The sequence below is a fragment of the Tursiops truncatus genome, chromosome 8 (assembly GCF_011762595.2).
Source record: "Tursiops truncatus isolate mTurTru1 chromosome 8, mTurTru1.mat.Y, whole genome shotgun sequence".
NCBI lineage: Eukaryota > Metazoa > Chordata > Mammalia > Artiodactyla > Delphinidae > Tursiops > Tursiops truncatus.
Window position 1 is genome coordinate 18,955,616 of NC_047041.1, and position 20,155 is coordinate 18,975,770.

The 20,155-nt window shown below is 55.2% G+C and overlaps 1 protein-coding gene across 1 annotated transcript; it reads left to right on the forward strand.

The window, feature by feature from the left end:
• The first annotated feature begins 4,433 nt into the window (after positions 1-4,433).
• DRD2 (dopamine receptor D2) lies at positions 4,434-17,116 on the forward strand. Its single transcript, XM_004320739.4, has 7 exons — positions 4,434-4,718; positions 9,673-9,782; positions 10,840-10,976; positions 12,136-12,326; positions 13,223-13,309; positions 14,861-15,188; positions 16,923-17,116. Exons 1-7 carry the CDS (start codon positions 4,434-4,436, stop codon positions 17,114-17,116), a joined length of 1,332 nt encoding a protein of 443 aa, XP_004320787.3.
• Positions 17,117-20,155: the final 3,039 nt, after the last annotated feature.

A 20,155-nucleotide genomic window follows, 5' to 3' on the forward strand; every position in this document is an offset into this window, starting at 1 on the left:
GCACACTGCCCAGGAATACACTTCGTCTTTTCTTTCCTTCACTCCTTCCCAAGGGCTCGATTGCTGCATCTCGGAATCCCTCTCCCTTTGCCTAGGCCTGTAAAAGTCTACAGACTTCTCAAGGATAAGCGGTAGGAGGCAACAGGATGTCACAGGAGGAGCCCAGCAGGACCTGTGAGCCTGATGGGCTGCATTTGGACAGCGCCTGCCACTTCATCTCTAGGAGCCTCAGGCCTGTTGTCTAATCGCTTGTTTCATTGAATTATTTAGCCTGGTTTGGTTTTTCCATGAGGGTTCACCTGTGCCGGCCACATATGCCTCATCTTACTTAATCCTCACAAGAGTAATTGCTCTCCCTATTTTGCAGATGGGAAAACTGAGGCTCAGGAAGGCCAAATAATCTGGCCGACACCCCCGAGCTAGTAAGGCTAGAGTTGGGATTTAACCCAGGTGTTTTGGTCTTCAACTCCTATGTTGTACTAGTGTCTCTTATGCCGGAGTACCCCATCTGTGGAGGTGGGTTTGCTGACGCCCGAACCCCGAATCAGCCTGAGAGCTAGCCAGGCATCCCCTGTGGGTGAGAGGTGTCAGCCCCAACTCGGAAGGACACAGGAGAAGCTGGAGCTCACCCTGGGCTCTGGTTAATCTACAGGTATTTAGGCATATTCCATATTTTCTCATTTTTTCTACAATGTAATTGTATTACATTTGTATCAGCAAAAAAGCAACAAGAACAATTGAGAATGAATGCTCAGTTTGACAATTAAATGCATGAGGCCTTTCTAGCCTTGGTGAGACTTGCTTTGCAGAGTAACCAGCAGCACAGAGGAATAAGTGCTAACCGCCAGCCACCACCCCCTCCCCCGCCCCCAACCAGCAACGCTCACATTTGCCATTGAAACTGTACCCATAGTGTAAGTCTCAGCTGAAGCTCTCCCCTCTCCAGGAAGCCTTCCATGAACACTCTGGCTGTGCCCATGCGCACATGCTCTCTGGTGTCTGAGTATCCCTGTATCCCCAATAGATTTCCTGTGTGCTGCCCTCCTCCTCAGTCTGCTTTCTGGGGACCAACATGTAACACCCATGATATTCTTGGGCTGCATCTTTCTTTGGTCACTTGTTGATCTGATGGGTTATGTTAACAGTTACATTTCAAGTGTGGAGGGGTTTTCTTCCCAGTTGGACTCACAGAGCCTTTGATTCAATTCTGCAAACAGCTGTTAAACACTTACTGCCTGCAAATCACAGCATTAGGAGTTGGAAGAGAAAAATAAGAGAGTATGCTTTTTTGTTTATTCCACGAATAAGATGAGGCATGAGCAGGACACGGTGTAATCCTTGAAATGTTTACACCCCAGTGAACAAAACAGACACAAAAATGGGGAATGTTCCAGAATGCAACCATGAGACAATGCCTTGGGAGCCCCGAGGAAGATGGGAGATGGTCCAGCCAGGAGGACTTGGGATTGATTCCAGGGCAGGAGGATTCTGAGCAAGGCTTGCTCTGAAAGATGGGTAGGGATTGGCCAGTAGGGGCAAGAGAAAAGAAGTTTTCCAGACACTTTTCTGATTTGTAGAGTGGGGATAAGAATTACAAGCCTTCGAGGTTATTTTGAGGATACTATATCGAAAAGAAAAAAACTTGGCAAAGTATCATCTCCTTTGCAAGCAGATGAAGCTGTCATCACAGGGCAGGGTCAGGATCCTGTTGCAGAAACAGTAGTCTGGTTGGGCATGGAGAATGGGTGGGGTGGGGGAGACAGGGTGCTGAGAGTTCCCATCAGATGCTCCCGGCCCTACCCAGAGAGGGACTAAAGAGGTGGGAGGAGGGGCAGAGAGGAACAGGCAGGGTCCTGGGGGAGGGGAGTGTGTCTCCGCGTCTCCAGGCCCCTGACTGTGCCTGGCGCAATGCTTTATGCCCAGCAAGCTCAAGAGATGCTGACTGAGCAAATGAATGGCGCGATCAGCCCCTGCTGCCTGATCAGTACATAAGTGCAGGTCTCCCTCTGTGTGCTCCAAATGGGAAAAGGTACCAGCGGGCTTTGCCCAGTGCAGCATCAGTATGACATAGTGCTTCACTACCGTGGAACTGGAAGACTTGTTGCATGGTGGCATTCCATGTCACCCCACATGGAATTAGGCATTTTGTTTTCTCTAAGGGGCTCCGGAGTGGTGATGCTGGGCTGGACATCATCTGTACTCCTCTGCTGAGAGCTGGCGGAGCAGATGTGTCAGAGGGATGAGGGTGTAGAGGTGGGCATACCCTTCTCCGGCATCCCCTCTGACCCATTGCGGCTGGTGGGCCCTCCTCCCTGATTTGGACATGGTACCATGTTCAAATCGAATGGCATAAGTTGCTGGATTTCAAATCCATTTGGGTAGCAAAGCACCTGGAAGTCGTGGGGCTTTGTGTGGAATGCCTTGAAATACTGATCATTTAGTTCCATTGTGTGAAGGAGGAACACTTTTGTTAGCAGGAAAGCCAACTATATTATATGTGCATTATATTTCAATCACAACTGAAACACAGGCTGTCAGGCTCATCAATGCCCACTGCCTCTGAGCCCCTCTGCTTTCTTTTCTCAGTGAGCAGGCATCACCAAGCCTCCAAGAGCGCAGTGCAGAAATCCGGAGTTATCCTCGTCTCCTTTGTCTCCCTGCCTGCCCCCTCCCCTCTCCCACCCCACACCTATCCAATGACCAAATTCCATGAAATTGACTTCCAAGTTAGCTAGTGACTCTGAACACGCCTCTCCATGCTCATTCCCATGCCTTCATTCAGACAATCACCATCTCACCTGAATTACAGTCACAACCTCACTTACCGCTAACATCCCCTCTGCACCGCACAGCCAGCGACCTGGGCAAAGCAGCAATCCAATGGAGTCATTCCTCTGCACCCAGGCTTTCAGGGGCTCCAAGTTTACAAGACCCGTTCTGGCCCAAGAACAGCCCTCCAGTTTAATTTTCCCCAGCTTCATCATCATGCCCTACATTTTTAGCCAAAGAGAATTATTTGCTGTTTGGGACCATGTTGTGTTCTCTCTGGCTGGAACATCTCTCCTGCACTCAGTTGCCCGGTTAACTCCTTCTACTTCATCTCCGATGACGCCTCCTTCAGGAAGTGTTTCCCCGCTGAGATGCGACGCCCATTCCTCAGGGACGCCCATTTCCTCAGTGCACAAATACAGAACCTCATCATCTCTTCCTTGGGTTCCTGCAGCTGGTCCTGCCACCCCACTGAGTGCCACACTTCCGTTCTCTACGCAGCAGTCAGACTCTTCTCTCTGAAAGGCAAATCTGATCGTGTGGCTCCTGCTGCCCTTAGGGTCAAGTCTAAACTCCTAGAGTGAATTACAAGGCCCTCTGTGGTGGAGGCTGTTGCAGCCTCCAGTTCAGCCCATCCCAAGCCCTCTGTGCTCCAGCTGTCCCGAATCTCCCGCCAGCCCTCCAACATGGCACCTGCTCTCCAGCTCTGAAATTTGCTTACCTGCTTCCTATATGTGGACCTTCCCCTGGCTCCCAACTCTTTACCTGACTGCATCCTGTAGGTGTCAGTTGGGCATCACTTCCTCAGGAAAGCCTTCTCTGAATCCCTAAACTAGGTTGTGTCTCTCTCCCCATTCCGTTTCCTAGCGCCTACCACCCATAGATTTAATTGCTTGGTTAATTGGCTATTGTTCCTTTTATTTATTTTTATTTTTTATGATTTTTTATTTTTTTGCGGTACTCGGGCCTCTCACTGCTGTGGCCTCTCCCGTTGCGGAGCACAGCCTCCAGACGTGCAGGCTCAGCAGCCATGGCTCACGGGCCCAGCCGCTCCGCGGCATGTGGGATCCTCCCGGACCGGGGCACGAACCCGTGTCCCCTGCATCAGCAGGCGGACTCTCAACCACTGCGCCACCAGGGAAGCCCCTATTGTTCCTTTTAGAATGTGAGCTGGAGAACTATGCATATTTTGTTCCTGACTATGTTTCTAGCGTTATACAGAACAATGTTCAATAAACATTTATAGAACTAAGAATGAATGAATGCATATTTCTCGTCTTCCCACTAGAAGCTGAACTCCTCACTAACTTGTGTGGGGCATGGGATGCACTTAATTTTTTGTTGAATAAATGGGTGAATGAATGATCAGCTCTTTTCAAGATCATCTATTTTATTATAGTTAAAAAATTGTACTTTCTCATTTGTTTTACCATCTGCAAGAACTTGCTAGCAGAAGAGTGGCAGCAGGCCCCAATGTTTTAAAAAGATTTGGGGATGCAAACCTTAAATCCTGAGGCTGGAGAATTCTCTTTTAACCTCCCATGGTACGTTTTAGCCCCGGAGCCCTCTGTGGGTGGCAGCATGCTTTGGGAGGCCCTCCTGCTTACGCCCTGTGTCCGTTTCTCCTGGCCAGAGCCTGGCTACCCAGTGGCCCCGCTGCTCCCATGGATCCGCTGAACCTGTCCTGGTACGATGACGATCTGGAGAGCCGGAACTGGAGCCGGCCCTTCAACGGGTCCGAAGGGAAAGCCGACAGGCCCCACTACAACTACTACGCCATGCTGCTAACCCTGCTCATTTTCGTCATCGTCTTCGGCAACGTGCTGGTGTGCATGGCCGTGTCCCGCGAGAAGGCGCTGCAGACCACCACCAACTACCTGATCGTCAGCCTCGCTGTGGCCGACCTCCTAGTGGCCACGCTCGTCATGCCCTGGGTGGTCTACCTGGAGGTAGGTCTGGGCCCCTGCTGTGCTCGGGCGCCTTCCCCGGGAGGATCCAGGCTCCTCACTGGCTCCCTCCAAGAGTGCGCCTTCTCGGGTGGACTCAGTCTTACAAAATGGGTAGATCGTCTCCTTAACAATCCCGACTACCCGTTGTAAGGCGCTTAGTAAGTGCCAGGCCTCGCGTTAGTCCTTCACATACAGCATCTCCCCACCGAGCCCTCACAGCATCTTCTGGGTGGTGAGCCAGACGGTCAGAGAAGTTAGGTGACTTCTCCAGCCTCGCACAGCGGCTGGAATTCGGGCCCCAGAGTTGGTTCATTAGGTCGTGTTGAGAACGGGAGTCATCGACAAGGATCCCTGAGGATGGCGGAGGCTCGTGCTCCCGGGCCTGAAATCTTCACCCTTCTCTCCCCGCTTCGGAATGCAGGCTGTTGCTCCACGCTTTCCTCCCTGCCCTCCCCACTCCTCCGTGTGTCCTAGGCTGTGTCTGGGACCTCCAGCTCAAGGCTGCTGTGAACTGTGCTGTACCCCTTTTCCTGGGGAAGGACCACATGGTGACGCATTGCTCGGCCGGGAACAGAGCCCAGCCCTGAGCCCGGAATAGTGAGTAGGCAGCCCCTGCTGTGGGCCAGGCGCTGCCGGGCATTCCACGGACAGATACTCAGCAAATACTCGTGCTGATTCTGACTCGATATCATTCTTCTCACTTTAAGGAAGAGGAAACAGAAGCTTTGAGAAGTTGCCTGTCTTTACCTGGATCACACAGCAAAGGGGGAAATCACTGAGAAGTCCTGAAGTGGGGACCCACCTCCAGGAGGACACTTTCCAGAGTTGGCAGGCAGATGAGGGAGGACCTGGGGGATCTGGGTGGGCACAGGCTAGATCCCGCCACTTTCTCTGCCCTGGGTTCTGGGGGTGGAGTCTGGATTCAAGGGAAGCTGACCAGGCATTCAGGAAAAAGCCAATGCCAAGGTCACTAAGATCTCTGAGCTGTTACCTCCCCGCCCCGGACGAGAGGGAAATTTACCTGTGCCGTAGAGACAAGCCCCTGCCTGGGAGGGAAGGCTTCCACCTTTCAAAGAAAACATGAAACCTTTGTAGGTTTGAGCAGAGGAGACATCTAGCAGAAGAAGCGGAGGTGGGGAGGAGAAGCTGGTCTTACGGTCTCCACGTCCCCAGGGGCTCCTGTTGTCATTACCACACGGGCCCACATGGAGCTCTGGGCCATCACTCCCTTGGTTTCCTTTAGCACGGCTCAGACAGGCTGGAACTTTCAAACTGACTGGAATGTTAAGAGACAACCAACAAGAAACAGACAATAGATACAATACAACCTAAAACCATACAGGCGCCACCGGCCAGCCGTCCAATTATTCCATGACTGCACGTTTGTGGAGACCCCTAGACTCTGTCCATCCCACATCCTGTTTGAGGGCCTCTCCCCGAGGAACGCCTTCTTGATTCTTACACTTGTTCCCTGCCTGCTCCCCTGAAAAGGAGGTTCCCAGGCCGCAGACCATCAGGTAAAAAATGTTGGGTATCTGGCCAAGCAAATAACCTCTCTGCGCCTGGTTTCCTCATCTAGAAATGAAGATAATCACAGTGCTTATGTCATAGCATTGTTTGAGAATCACATGCGTTAATATATGAGAAGTGCTTAGAATGGTGGCAGGCATATAGTAAGCACCATGTAAAAGTAGTCATGACAACGGTGATGAAGATGAAGATGCTGATAGGTAGCCACACCTCTGCACATTGAAGGACCCTCCCCATGCCCAGGCAAAGAGGTGTCCTCTTCCAGAGGGAGGCTTGCTCTGCCCAGGACTCTGGGTGTGGGATCTGGGGCTTCCAGACCCACCACCCCTACCCAGAGCCCCTAAGGGAGAGCCACATCTGAGCTTTAGGGCTCCTAGGAATCTATAGGTTCTCGACACACATATTTTAAACATACCTGTTCACATTATTTTAAAAGTAAAGCTCAGTGTTTCAGGGGAGGGTGAAGAATGGCATCTCAGAGGGCAGTGCTCAAACTCTCCCATCAAACAAGAGCTGGACAGTGGGCCCTGCGACATTGTCTCGGGTACTTATTGTCCCTAGAGAATGTCTCAAGTGGAGTCTCACCCTATCCCAACATCCTGTTAAAGTATCCTCCCAACCATATACTGTACCCTCTCCAGAGACAATCTCGTTGTCCAGAATTTCCCATCCTGTTCCATTCCCAGCGATGCCAAATGCCTCTGATAGCCTGCCATGTCGGCATCTGCTGCTCAGTGTACGGGAAGCACGCTGGGTTTGGAATGAGAGAACCGGGTTCGATTCCTGACCACTTTCCACCTGGAGACACTGAGAGAAGAGAGCCAGGGCCTGCTTGTCTGCATAGGCCATTTTGGCCTCACAAGCCCTTGAGAGGAGGCTTTGCCTCGTGAATTTTCCAGAAAAGCAGATGCGATGGAGAAAATGGGCAGACTCCGATCCCCGTTCTTGACTCGCTCAGTCAACAGGTGTGAGCATGTCTGCATCCTGCCCCATTCCTGGGGCTGGGCTCCAAGGCCTTGGCAGGCCCATTATAGTGCAGCCCGATGGAGATGACGAGGGAGCAGCCTCCACAGGAGATGTGGGAGCACAACGGGGCGGGGAGCACAGGACCAGGCCTGGAGGCGTTGGGGAAGGCTCGCAGGCAGAGGTGATGCTTTCAGAAGAATTAGCCAGGAGAGGAGCAAAGGCACTTGCACTCCAGGCAGGGGAAAAAGTGTGCAAAGCCCCAGAGTGGGGCGTAGGGGCAGGGTCGTAGCTGCTGGAGGTTTCGAGGGGCGGTGGCCTCCGAGGTTTGCCATCACATTCCATAGAAATGAGTGTAAAGTGTTTGGAACCGTGCCTGACACATATGTACAAGTTATTGTTAGGATTAGCCGAGGCAGCTTGAGGCCCATCCCACCGGTCTTATTCTATGCAAGAATATTGAGGAGTGTTGTCCAAAGGTGCGGAGGAAACAGCCCTGAAGTGGGACTAGGATAGCTGGGGGACGGTACTCCCTTTGTTACTAAATGATCAGGTGATCTTGGGCAAGTGCTTTTCCTCCCTGACCCCGTTAGTCTACCCTTGCAGTTACAATCTCTCCTTTCCCACTTTGTGTGTATCTAGTACTTTTTACATAATCATCTCCTCTTTTGACAAGCTAGATTGTCTCTTCCAAGGCAGCTCAGGAGAGAGCCTAGGATGTGCTGCCCAAAGAGCTTGCTTCAAATTCCAGCCCTGCTGCGTACTAGCTGGATGTACTCCTGGGCTGCATTCCCTCATCCAAGAATGGGCACAAGCAATCCCCTCTTGTCCAAGCTTTAAGCACAATAAATGAGGTAAAGTATGTGCCCACGGGAGACGCTCTGTAAACAGTGGCTATCCACACACTTTCTTGAGCCTTTGATCCAGAAGCCCCTAACTGCGTTCTAGAGCAGCTGCTCCTGGAACCTCGGAGGAAGCCCCGCCTTCTTCTGTCCTCCAGGAAGCCTTTGGCGGGCAGGGATTGAGAGCTCCTTGAAGGCTGTGTCAGGATTGTTCACCACTGTGCCCCAGAGTCTAGGACAGAGCCAGACGCATAGTAAGTTGTCCAATAAGTGTCTGTAGAAGAGAAGGCAGGGAGGACGGAAGGAAGCAGGGAGGAGGGAGAAGACAGCCCTGATATCTCAGACCTAGATCCCCAGGGGAATGACAGCAGTTTGGAAATACTAGTCCTAGGAGGGCGCCAAGGTGGAGCACAGACCATGTGGGCCTGGGACCCTCTCAGTAGTGTCTTAAAGGTAGACTCTGTTGATGCCAGGGAAGCCCCTTCTATCCCTGTCCACCTGTGCCCGCCTCCCTGGCCCCCGGATATCCAGCTCACCTGGCCAGCGTGGCGACATGAGAGGTCTCCTGTCTTCTGGGAAAAGCTGCAGTTTCCTCCAAGCAGTTCCCATCACTGTGCTTAAATGCCAGCAATTGGTGTTATGCCTGAGAGCAGCTAAGGGGCCAGTGCTGAGAGTAAGCATTATAATTAGCCCTGCTGCCCTGCTGTGCCCCACAGAGTGGGTCCTGCTCTGCTCCCGTCACGGGGAGGGGCTTTCCTGCTCCCCTTTTCTCCGATAGGTAGTAGTGCAAGTCGTATCTCCCTGTCCTGACTCTGTCCTCAGGGATGGGGCCTGCTCCAACCTTCCACGGCCGCCAGGGCCAGCCTGCTGTGTGTGCCTGTGTGTGTAAATGGGAGGTGTCAGGGTGTGGGTGTGCATGGGGGGTAGGAATGTGTCTGTCGGGGGGGAAGAGGGGTGCAAAACGCTCTTGCCGAGAGCTGGGCTCCTCATTTTACACTGAAGCAGGGATGTGTCATTATACACCTTCCCCAGCCCGTCCTGCTCTTCTGAAAGCTCTAGTCCAGGCTTGCCTTCTTTCACTCTCTAAGTGTAACAAGGAGCAGAAACGTCTTCACTGCTTCATAGTCACTGTCTTCACCACTGTTCTTAACAGACACTTACTGGGTCCCAACTCTGTGCCATACACCAAGGAGCAGCCCGGCTCCCCTAGAAACCTGGGCCAGGGCAGGGCAGGAGCTGAGCTGAAAGGCCTTAGGCGAGTCACTGCACTTTTCTGAGGCTCGGTTTCCTCACTGGTAACATGAGGATCACAGGGTGTTCACACAAACGTTCTACAGGTGAGGGTTCAAAGCTGAGGCACTTGAGTAAGTTGGTCATCTTTCTTCTAGCAAAGTTCTTGGCACAAAGTGGCCTTATGTGTCTAGGAGGAGAAGGGGCCGGGGCAAGGGCCTCAGACACCTGTGGGTACAGTTCCCCATGGCTGCCCCTCTAGAGCCTCCCTCGGCCAGAGCCCCACGAGACCCCCACTGAGCCCATGGCCCGGTCTGCCCCGGGACACCGAGCTACAGTGCCTGAGCCCATCTCCTCTCCTGTCCGCCCATTATGTTGCTTTGTCCTAGGTGGTGGGCGAGTGGAAATTCAGCAGGATCCACTGTGATATCTTTGTCACTCTGGACGTCATGATGTGCACGGCAAGCATCCTGAACCTGTGTGCCATCAGCATCGACAGGTGAGCCCAGCCAGGATGGGGGAGGGGACCTAGACCCTTCACCTCTTGGGCTGCCCCACCTCTTCTGCAGGGTCAGGCCCTGTCCATGATGCTATACGGCTGGCTGTGTGCCTGTGAGTCCGCGTGTCTGTGTGTGCATGTGTGCATGTACGCGTGCACGCGTGAGTGTGTGCACGTGTGTGGGAGAGGACAGACCCCCTAAAGGGAGACTGACTATGGGCAGTGATGCTACAAAGAATACCCAGACAGGGACAGGCACAGAGGAGAAAGCCCCTGACCTGACTGAAGCCCTAGCCCTATCACTTCTTACTTGCGTGACCTCGGGCAGATTGCAGATGTTTTCAGAGCCCTAGTTTCACTGTCTACAAACCAGGCATGATGGTACCTGCCCACGTGCAGGTCTCGTATCTGGTTGTGCATTTTGCGTCCAGCACAGGGCACAAGGCCAAGGGGGCCCAAGTTCTGCCCACCTGGCTAAGCTCTATCCCCAGAGCCTTTTACTAATTTGCACACATGGGCCACATGGACTCCCAGAGGCCCTGGCTCTACGCCCTCTGCTGGATTCTTGGAAGATGAATGGAACTAATGTCTCAGAAGTGCTGGGTAGGGCGATGTGTGGCATCACAAACAATTACCATTGTTATTATTTTTTGCTGAATGAGACCTAACCCTTGCTCTGAGGGTCCTGGCTACCAATCCATCATCAAACACTTCTACCCGCCACGGGCCCAGCACAGGTGCGGGGGGTACAGTTTCAAAGGTGCAAAGACCCAGGCCGTGGCCCCTCGAAAAGCCTAAAATCCAAGCAGGGAGACTGGAGTGGCAGATACGGTCCAGGATGGAATGGTAGCCGGTCAGTCAGCAAACACTTGATTGGCAGTCACCAACTGTCCTTGCTGTCTGAGTTGGGGGCAGGAGAGCGTTGATTTAGAGTAAACAGGAGGTGGACCAACTTTCCATCCTCCCAAAGTGGGGTCTCTGTTGTGCCAATGTTGTGGAGTGAGTGGTCCCTGGGCCTGCACCCCACACTCAAGGTTCCCGCCCCGCGCCCTCACAGGTACACAGCCGTGGCCATGCCCATGCTCTACAACACGCGCTACAGCTCCAAGCGCCGAGTCACCGTCATGATCACCATCGTCTGGGTCCTGTCCTTCACCATCTCCTGCCCGCTGCTCTTCGGACTCAACAACACAGGTGAATCCTGCCTCTGGTTGCCTCGGGCTCAGCTGGCCCCAGCCCTGGCCCTGTACAGGACCCTGAGGGAGCTAAACCCTGGTGCGGACATGGGTGGTGACCCATCAGGAGCCTGTCCGCCACCTCGGACTGAGGCCAGGCTGAGTCTCCTGGGCCAAGCCCGACTCCGAGTTGTACCTGGTAAGGTCAGAGAGGAACAATGGCCTGGAGCACAAGGGAGCTGGGTGAGGAGTGGGGATAATGCTTCAGAAGGACGCCTGGCCATTTTCAACTTTGAACTGAAGCAGACCAGACAGCCTTGCAAAATGCACGTGTGTGCCTGTCTGTGGGTGTGCACACAGGGTAGGAGGCTGCCGGGTCTCCATCACCCCTGATAATAGTGTTTGTATAATGAAGCTGCAGCCTCCGGGCCGGCCAATCCCAGGCCAGGCCTGAGCCACCTGGAGCAGGAAAGGTAGAAACAAGTAGGAGGCTAGCTCACTGTGACTGTGTCCTGTGCAAGGCAGTCAGGAGCGCCTCCGACAGAAGAGGCACAGCGACCGTCAGGGAGATAGATGACACCGGTGTGCCTCCAGAGACCATCACCGGACAGGACACAAGGAAGCCTTGAAAGCATGCGGTTCAAGATCTAAGTGTCATGGGAATTCCAAGAAGCAGGAATAGGGCTAAACGTGCTTGGATTAATCTGGAAAGGCCCTGGGAGAGAGGATAGACATCTGCTAGATCTGGAAGGGAACTTGGAAAGACATTGGAACACAGGTGAGTTCAGCAAAGAGGACCAAGTCATCTTGTCCCTAAAATTAAAAGGTGTCAGACCTCCCGCCAATACACAGGAAAGGCTACAATAATAGGTTACTCTGCTTCTATCATTTTCTTCCGTCATTTTGTCCCCAAAACCGTGGCGCCACTCGTGTGCTCATGGATGACAAAACTAATGATGAAGTAATGAGGGGATATTAATGGAAACGCTTGGAAACAGTCATCACAGCTTGGCTTTCTGCTCATGGTTGTTTTTAATACTCTGATTTATGCTGCACATTCACTTACATCTAACGTTTCCAGGCCGCCTTAGGCGTCTAGTCATATTCCCGGTAACTGGGAAGGCGCTGTGGCCCGGGGGGCCTGCTGACACACCCACCTGGGGCTCTCCTTCCCCCAGACCAGAACGAATGCATCATCGCCAACCCCGCCTTCGTGGTCTACTCCTCCATCGTCTCCTTCTACGTGCCCTTCCTCGTCACCCTGCTGGTCTACATCAAGATCTACATCGTCCTCCGCAGGCGGCGCAAGCGGGTCAACACTAAGCGCAGCAGCCGGGCTTTCAGGGCCAACCTGAAGGCCCCGCTCAAGGTCCCGAGATCCCCTCCCCCGATGTCCCTGCCTAACCGTGACCCAGGGGTGCATGGGGTCCAGGCTGGAGGAACTCCGAGGAGCCGGGCGCGGGCAGATTTCGAAGGCTGGGACTTCAGTGGGCGACTTGAATCTCCAGGGGTCGGAGGTGGGGAGCGGGCGGAGACCACCCGGGAGGAGAGGACTCTGCATGGAGACCACTGTCTGAACCCAGCAGCTCCTGGAACTCCACGGCTTTGCTGTCCTCCCTTTCTCCTGTCCTCACTCTGGCCCTTCTGTCTCCCTTTCTGCCCCTCTGAGGCCTCCATCCCATCTCCTTTATCTCCCATGCTCTGTCCTCTTCTGTTCAAACCTCCTTCTACCTCACCTGCTCCCGCCTACTTCCCTCCTCTGCCTCCCTTTCTTTTCCATACTTGTGTCTTGTGACTTCCCTCCGCTCAGCCCTCCCTGAGGAAGATGGTATGTGGGCACAGAAGGAACAAGTGCTTTGGGCTTAGACACATCAGGTTCAAATCCTGGCACCGCCACTTTTTTGCTGAGTGACCTTGGGCAAGTTGCTTAACTTCTCTGAGCCTGTTTCCTCATCTGTTAAACGTGAATCAAAATACAGATCTCACAGGGTGGTCTTGAGGATTCGGTGTGAGAGGGATTGAGCATGCCTACTAGGGTGCCAGACCCTTAGCAGGTGCCACATAAAAGTCAGGGCCCTGCTGTCCCTCACTCTGCCCACCTCTTCCCATCACAGTGCTCACCCTTGCCTCGATTGCCTCCTCAGGCCCCCAGCCCCCTAATCTCTGCCCTCCTCTGAGCTCCTGTGCCCAGTCTGACTATCCGGCATTGAGATTCTGTCCCCAGCCCCCTCCCCGTCATGACCCATGTGCTGGCTCACTCCACAGGGCAACTGCACTCACCCTGAGGACATGAAACTCTGCACCGTTATCATGAAGTCTAATGGGAGTTTCCCTGTGAACAGGCGGAGAGTGGTAAGTGTCCAGGTCAGGGACCTGGAGCCTGGTCTCTGCCTCTAGGGAAATGCACCTGCCATGATTCTCGAAGACCTCACCAGCTGCTCAAAGGGTTAAGCACCTCTCAGGATCCCCCACTTTGTTTCAGCCGAGGCCAGGCTTACCACACACACTCGTAAGCAGGCAAGGAGCAAGACAGCTCAATTCTGCAAGGCACAGAGAGGGACCCCTAGCACAAGGAAATGGTTGGGAGAAAGGACTTGGCCGTATAACAATAACAATAATAATAATGGCTATGACCATTAACTGAGCACCTAGTATCTCATCAAATCCTCACGGCGACCCTGAGAGGTTAAGTCTTCTTGATCTTATGGATCTTCATTTTATAGAAGAGAAAGAGAAGCTCAGAGAGGTTAGGTAACTCACCCAGGCCAAACAGTGAGTGAGAGAGTGAGTAGTTGAGTCCAGACCTAAGTGACTCTCTGAAATCCATGCCCGTGTTCTTTCCACTTGCATACGCTGCCTTACAGACAGGCAGGTTCTGGGGCTGGAGGCTGGGTCCTGGGGGAGGAGGGAGCAGAGCGGGCATGGGGCTCACAGTAAAGTGCAGCCTGTAAGTAGAGCCCAGAGGTGCAGAATCCCAGCAGACCCCAGGGTCTGCTCAGTGATAGGAGCACCAGGGTCCAAGCAGCAGATGTCCCATCCCCTGGGGGTGAGAAGAGGATGGACCAGGGAACCCACAGAGAACTGCACACCAAGTCCAGGTCAGGTGTTCTCAGGAAGCAAGGCCCCTGCTCTTCACTTGAACATTCACTGTTCACCTGCAAGGGCAGGGCTCCAAGCAACCATTTGAGATACAGGGGCCGAGACAGTCACTCAGGATCGGGGCACCTGGGCACGCAGTGAGGCTGCGTTTCAGAAGCTCAGGCTGAGACCCTAAGTCCTGGAATAAGGGAGCATGAGGAAGGACCTGAGGCCAGGGCCCTCAAGATCAGCCCAGCGAGGAAGATGTGGGGACCCAGGGGTCCACCCTTCGGCCCCTGCATCAGTCTACCAGGAGAAATGGAGCTCACCTGTGAGTGCTGGTACAGGGGCCTCAGGTCAGCCTGACAGCCCCTGTTTCGGCCTGGCAGGAAGAACAGGGTTGCCCTGATGCAGTTAGAACATGAGGTCCTGGAGGCTGGCGCCTGGCCCTTAGCTGGCACTCAGTGAGTGTTGCTCAGTTCCTAACAGAGAAGCGCCAGGTACAAAGCCCCCATAGAATGGTGGTGGGGTCGCTGAGGCTGCCTGGGGATTGCTCTGAGAAGGGAGCCAGGGAGACCTGGCAGATGGGGACTGCCTTGGGCCCTGGGTCCTGCCCCCAGACAGTCCCTGCCTCCCAAAATGATCATCCCCCTTGCCTCACTGGCAGAGTGACCCTGTGGTGCTCGTAGGAGTCTCCGCAGGGGGATAATGAAGGTCCGGGTGGGGCTGGGTGAGGCCAGGTGAGGCCAGAGGGGCCGGGTGAGGCTGGGTGGCTATGGCTGAGAACTTGCCTGGCTCTACCCAGAGCTCTCTGCCTCTGTGCAGGAGGCTGCCCGCCGAGCCCAGGAACTGGAAATGGAGATGCTCTCCAGCACCAGCCCGCCCGAGAGGACCCGGTACAGCCCCATCGCGCCCAGCCACCACCAGCTGACCCTCCCCAACGCATCCCACCACGGCCTCCACAGCACACCTGACAGTCCTGCCAAACCAGAGAAGAACGGACATGCCAAAGACCACACCAGGATTGCCAAGTTCTTTGAGATCCAGACCATGCCCAACGGCAAAACCCGGACCTCTCTTAAGACCATAAGCCGCAGGAAGCTCTCCCAGCAGAAGGAGAAGAAGGCCACCCAGATGCTCGCCATTGTTCTCGGTGAGTCGGCCCTGGCTGCGGGACACAGCCTGCCTCTGCCCAGCCCTGGCTGAGCAATGGACCCATCACTGTAGGTCCCATTACTTACCATCCCCCCCAATCATGGCTGCTAGGTCACAGGACTGGCACTTTTCAGGCACAGGTCAAGCCCACGGACATATCTGACTAGGTAGATTCTATAATTATGCTCATTTTAAAGATGTGGAAACTGAGGTTCAGAGAGCTTTTGTCACTTGATCAAAGAGGACACATGATTTAAACTCAGGCAGTCCCACTTCAGAATCTGAACTTGACCACTTTACCATAATGACCCCCAGAACCTCGTGACCCTGGGTAGGTCATTTCTCTCTCTCATCTCCCCATCAGTAGAAAGTAGGTTACTTTTCAGGGTTGTCGTGGTCATCAGATGATACACGGTGGTGAAAGCATTTTACAAACTCCAAAGCCGTACACACAAGCGTTGTTAATATTGCTGTTGTTGAGGAATCAGGAAACTCACTTGCCTCAACCGAGACCCAGTGGGACCAAAGCTGTGAACGATAAACGGGGCTGTGAGGGGGCCCCCGATCTAAATGAGAGTGAGTGAGACAAGGCTTTAGAATAAATTCTCGGTCAAGAATCCAGGGCTGGACTGATATGGGTGACGGGGACAGGATGGAGGGACTGATGTGTCTCTGCCTTCCAGGCAGCACCCAGGGCAGTTGTGACACCCACCCACACCCACCATCCCTTTGGCCTCCCAACAGTCCTATGACATGAGAAGGACAGGTGTCACTATTCTGGTTTTACAAATGAGAGCTCGTGGTCATAGCGGGTTAGGGGACCAACCCGTGATCACGCGGCTGGGAGAGGCAGAGCGGGCTCTGGCCAGGGCCTCTGCTCCAGTCCTGGGGGTCTCTGCTTTGTGGCCCTGCCCTTCCCAGGCACTGCTCCAGCCCCGGGGAATTCCCGTGTGCCCGTGTGGCATTCTGTGCAGACGGTGCCTCCCCACGGAGCGTCCCACCGAACAGGAGGTCCTGAGTTAGGCAGGCAGAGAGGTGGGCAGGAGGTCGGACTCGTGACAGCCTTGTGTCACCAGGCGGGGATTAGCAAGGGGTGTCCACCAAGGGCTGGGGAAGCTGGGGGAAAGCGTAGCAAGCGCCTGGCCACTTGGGGACCTTGATAGACTGGAGTTCAGATCTCGGCTTTGCCACCAAGAGTGGAGTGGCCTTGCGCACATCACAGAGCTGTCCCGAGCCTCGGTTTCCTGCCTTCCTCGTGGGGATGCCAAGAGGACTAAGTGGCTGCGCACCCAGCTCTCCCTCTGGCCCCAACCGCGCGTTCCCCACGGCAGCGAACAGACCCTCCACTCCCAGCTTCTGCGGAAGGTCGTCTCAAAGACGACGAGGAAGTAGAGTAGATCCAGCCATTTCCACCAGCTGACCCGTGTCAGGATGTTAAGCGTTTGGATTTGTTTCCAAGCCCTTTATCCTCCCTTATGAGGTGGGTATCGTTATATACACTGCACAGGCAGGAAAACAAGGCCGAGGGAGGTGAGATGACTGCAAACTGGGGCCAGAGGCAGGTCCAGCATCCAAGTCCGCGGCTCCCCCTGCGGTGCTCTTGCAGCCTTGGTGCCCAGGCGGGGCCTGAAGCACGCGATCCGGGTCCTCCCCCTCTGCCCCACCCGGCGCAGCCTCCCCACCCAGGCCCTCCCCGGCCCCAGGCACCCCTGACTGCCCCCCTCTCCCCCAGGCGTGTTCATCATCTGCTGGCTGCCCTTCTTCATCACCCACATCCTGAACATACACTGTGACTGCAACATCCCACCCGTCCTGTACAGCGCCTTCACGTGGCTGGGCTACGTCAACAGCGCCGTGAACCCCATCATCTACACCACCTTCAACATTGAGTTCCGCAAGGCCTTCCTGAAGATCCTACACTGCTGACCCAGCTGCCCACCTGCACAGCAGCCTGCTTCCCAACTCCCTGCCCAGCGGCCCTGCCTCGGGCCCTGGGAGCCGTGGGCAGGGTGACACGGGGCAGACTCGGCCTTCTCCTCGCCCACAGGCCCTGCGGCGTTAGCTTGGCTCCACGGCCCTCACTGACCGCACACCCTCGCTCTACCAGGGCAGTGCTAGAGAGCCAGGCACGGTGCCAGCCCTCGGGCCGGACCCCTGGCTCAGAGGCAGCTCACGGAGCCCCCTCCCACTTCCAGACCCTCTCTCCTTGGCACCAAAGACACAGCCGCCTTCTCTGACCTTTCTCTGGGGCTCTGGGGTTGCTGGGCCAGTGTCAAAGCTCAGAGGCCATGCTGGCCTGGTCTTCACAGGCCTGTGCTGGAGCGGGCAGTGGGGAGCGATGGACAGTTCACACCCCCCAAGGCCTACACCAGGGAAGCCAGAGCTCTTGCCAAGGCCCCAGGCAACTTCAGGCCCGGGAGACCCATGTACATACCAGGTCTGGATGGACCCCAGAGAAGCCCAAGCCCAAAACTTCACCCCTTCTCCCCCACCGAGCCTGGCAGGAGCTGCTACTTCCATCCACAGCAGTGGGTCCCGACCCCACCCAGCTCCCCGTGAGGTTTCCATACTCCAAGAGCCCAGGAGGGTCTGCGGGGAGAGGACCACCGCTATCCCAAGCCCATTCTGCTGCCCCCCTGACGGACGTGGGTGCCTCTCTGTAGCACATGTCGGGCCAACCTGGGAGAGCTGGCAGGGAAGGCGGGCACATGACCTGTTTGGGGCTTGGTTGGGGGTGTCTGAGGTCCTATGGGAGACTGCTCCTGACACCCTCTGCCGCAAACCACGTCCTTCTCTCTTCCTTCCGCCTCTCCACTCTCCAGTCCTCTTCTCCCCCTTTCTTTCCACTGCCTCCGCCTTAGAGGAGCCCATGGCTAAGCGGCTGCTGAATACCGTTCGGCCTGCCCTGGCCCTGCCAGAGGGAGGAGGGGAAGCTGCAGCTTGGGGGAGCCCCCAGGCCCCAAACTCTGTAACATCACTACACATGCTCCAAACTAATAAAACTTTGACAAGAGTCACATGCAGGGCCCCTCAAGCGGAGGGTGCAGTGTCACCTCCAGTCTCTGCACCCGGCGTGGCCAAAGCTCCGTGTCTGTGCTGGGGGTCAGAGTTGGAGAGCCTTCTGCAGACCCTCCAGAGAAGGTGGCCCTGGCCCCCATCAGCGGGCACAGGACTTTGGGGGAAAGGAGGAGAGGAGCTGCTGCAGGAGGGCCAAGGAGAAGACGTGTGTGCCTGTGTGTTTCTCCCCTCATCCAGCCCTCTCCTCCTGAGGGACGTGAGCGCTCTCAGAGCTGCAGTTGGGTGGTCCTGATCTTCAACCACCAGCCAAGATGGAAGGGGAGAACGTTTCCAGTAGCCCACGGGTCCCCTCATTGCCAGAGCAGCAGGGTCCTACCAGAGGCAAGCCAGGCTATCCCCACTTCCCTCTGCTCCTCTCCAGGTCCTGGCACCTCTGCAGGCCCAGTCCTTAGCCCTGCTCGTCCACCAGGGCAGAGAAGGCTCTGTGGGAAAGGTGGCCTTCGAGGTGCGGCTGTGCCCACGTCTGTGTCTGCCCCTTCCCCTGTCTCGCATCAGGACCCCCTTCCTCCGGGGCAGGCGGGGAGGCCCTGCGTAACGTGGCCTGGTGTCCTCCTGCCTCTTGGCCTCCGGTCGCAGCTCCAAGCCTTCTGGGGCCACGACTTGGCACTGACCCAACAACAGAAATCTGGCTTTTTAAAAATGAAATGTAAATCAACCCAGTGAAGGAGGAATATTCTTACCACCTTGAGAATAACAGCGGTGATAACAAACAAGGTGCTGGCACCCACGGGCTCAGGCTCCGGGGAGCTGTCAGGGCATAATTTGCATGCTAAATACAATATTTTTAGCACCAAAGTTTGGAGCACTTAACTTGCCCTGAACACTTAATTATGGACTTTGATCTTCTCCCTGAACCTGAATGTAGCACGAAGCCCTGGGAGAGGCTCCTGTCCCCAGAATACCCGATTCCAGAAGGTGGGCAAAACAGGCTCCTGGTCTAGCTGGAACGGGGGGTCAATAACCCAGTGACCCCCTCCTGCGGAAGGCACCGGACCCCCAAGGGGGCTAGAACCCCCCCGAGACCTGTCAGCTCTGTTACCCACCCCATAGCCAAGGCGCGCGTGTGCACGCGTGCACACACACACAGATACACGCACACACGCACACACATGCACACACACACTCAGTCTATGAATGATCTTGACCTGGATGGGAGCTTAAAAGCTCATCATTAGAAATCTCAGGAGGTCACATAGGTTTATTAGCTGTGGGAGTTGTAAGAGATGACGAAAGGATGGAGAGAGAAGAAGGGAGGGAGGGAGGGAGGGAGGAAGGAAGGAGGGAGGGAGGGAGGGAGGGAAGGAGGGAGGGAAGGAAGGAAGGAGGGGAGGAAGAAAGGAAGGAGGGAGGGAGGAGGGAAGGCAGCCTGAAAGCAGTTTGGGAAGAGCACTGACAGGGAGCAGAGGGGAAGAGGGCAGGCAGGGGCGGGAGGCGGGGCAGGGAAAGTTGCCCACAGCTGTCATGAAGCTTCAAGTCTTTCTTCCAGACAGCAGATTGACAGCTGGAGTGGGCAGGGGGAGGGCTGGGCTCCCCCCTCTCCCCACTCGGTGCTTCAGGGGCAGAGGGATGGTGTGCGACCCAGGAACGCCAAGTGGAAGGGGGCGGCCCAGGCTCTGGCTGTCTCGCGAGAGGCCCTGACAGCGAGGGCAGTAGCAAGCCAGCGGCTGGGCAGGCTGCAGCTCCGATTTTTCTCTCCTCACCGCCTGTCCCTGTGCTTCTGCCTCTGTGCTCGTCTTTGTCTGTAGAATGCCTTTTAATCAAAGGATCACTGATCTGCCTTTACAGAAGGGGGAGTCTGCACCCCCCAGCCCCCTCTCCCAGAGCACAGCAAGGAAGCCCCACTTCAGGTGTGAGCCTTCCCGGTCAGGCACAGTGGAGCACTTTGCA

Bases quoted from the DNA above. Each gene is read 5' to 3' on its own strand.
- DRD2 (XM_004320739.4), top strand. From the start codon at position 4,434: ATGGATCCGCTGAACCTGTCCTGGTACGATGACGATCTGGAGAGCCGG. The intron at 4,719-9,672 runs GTAGGTCTGGGC...GCTTTGTCCTAG, and splicing joins CCTGGGTGGTCTACCTGGAG to GTGGTGGGCGAGTGGAAATT. The intron at 9,783-10,839 runs GTGAGCCCAGCC...GCGCCCTCACAG, and splicing joins TGTGCCATCAGCATCGACAG to GTACACAGCCGTGGCCATGC.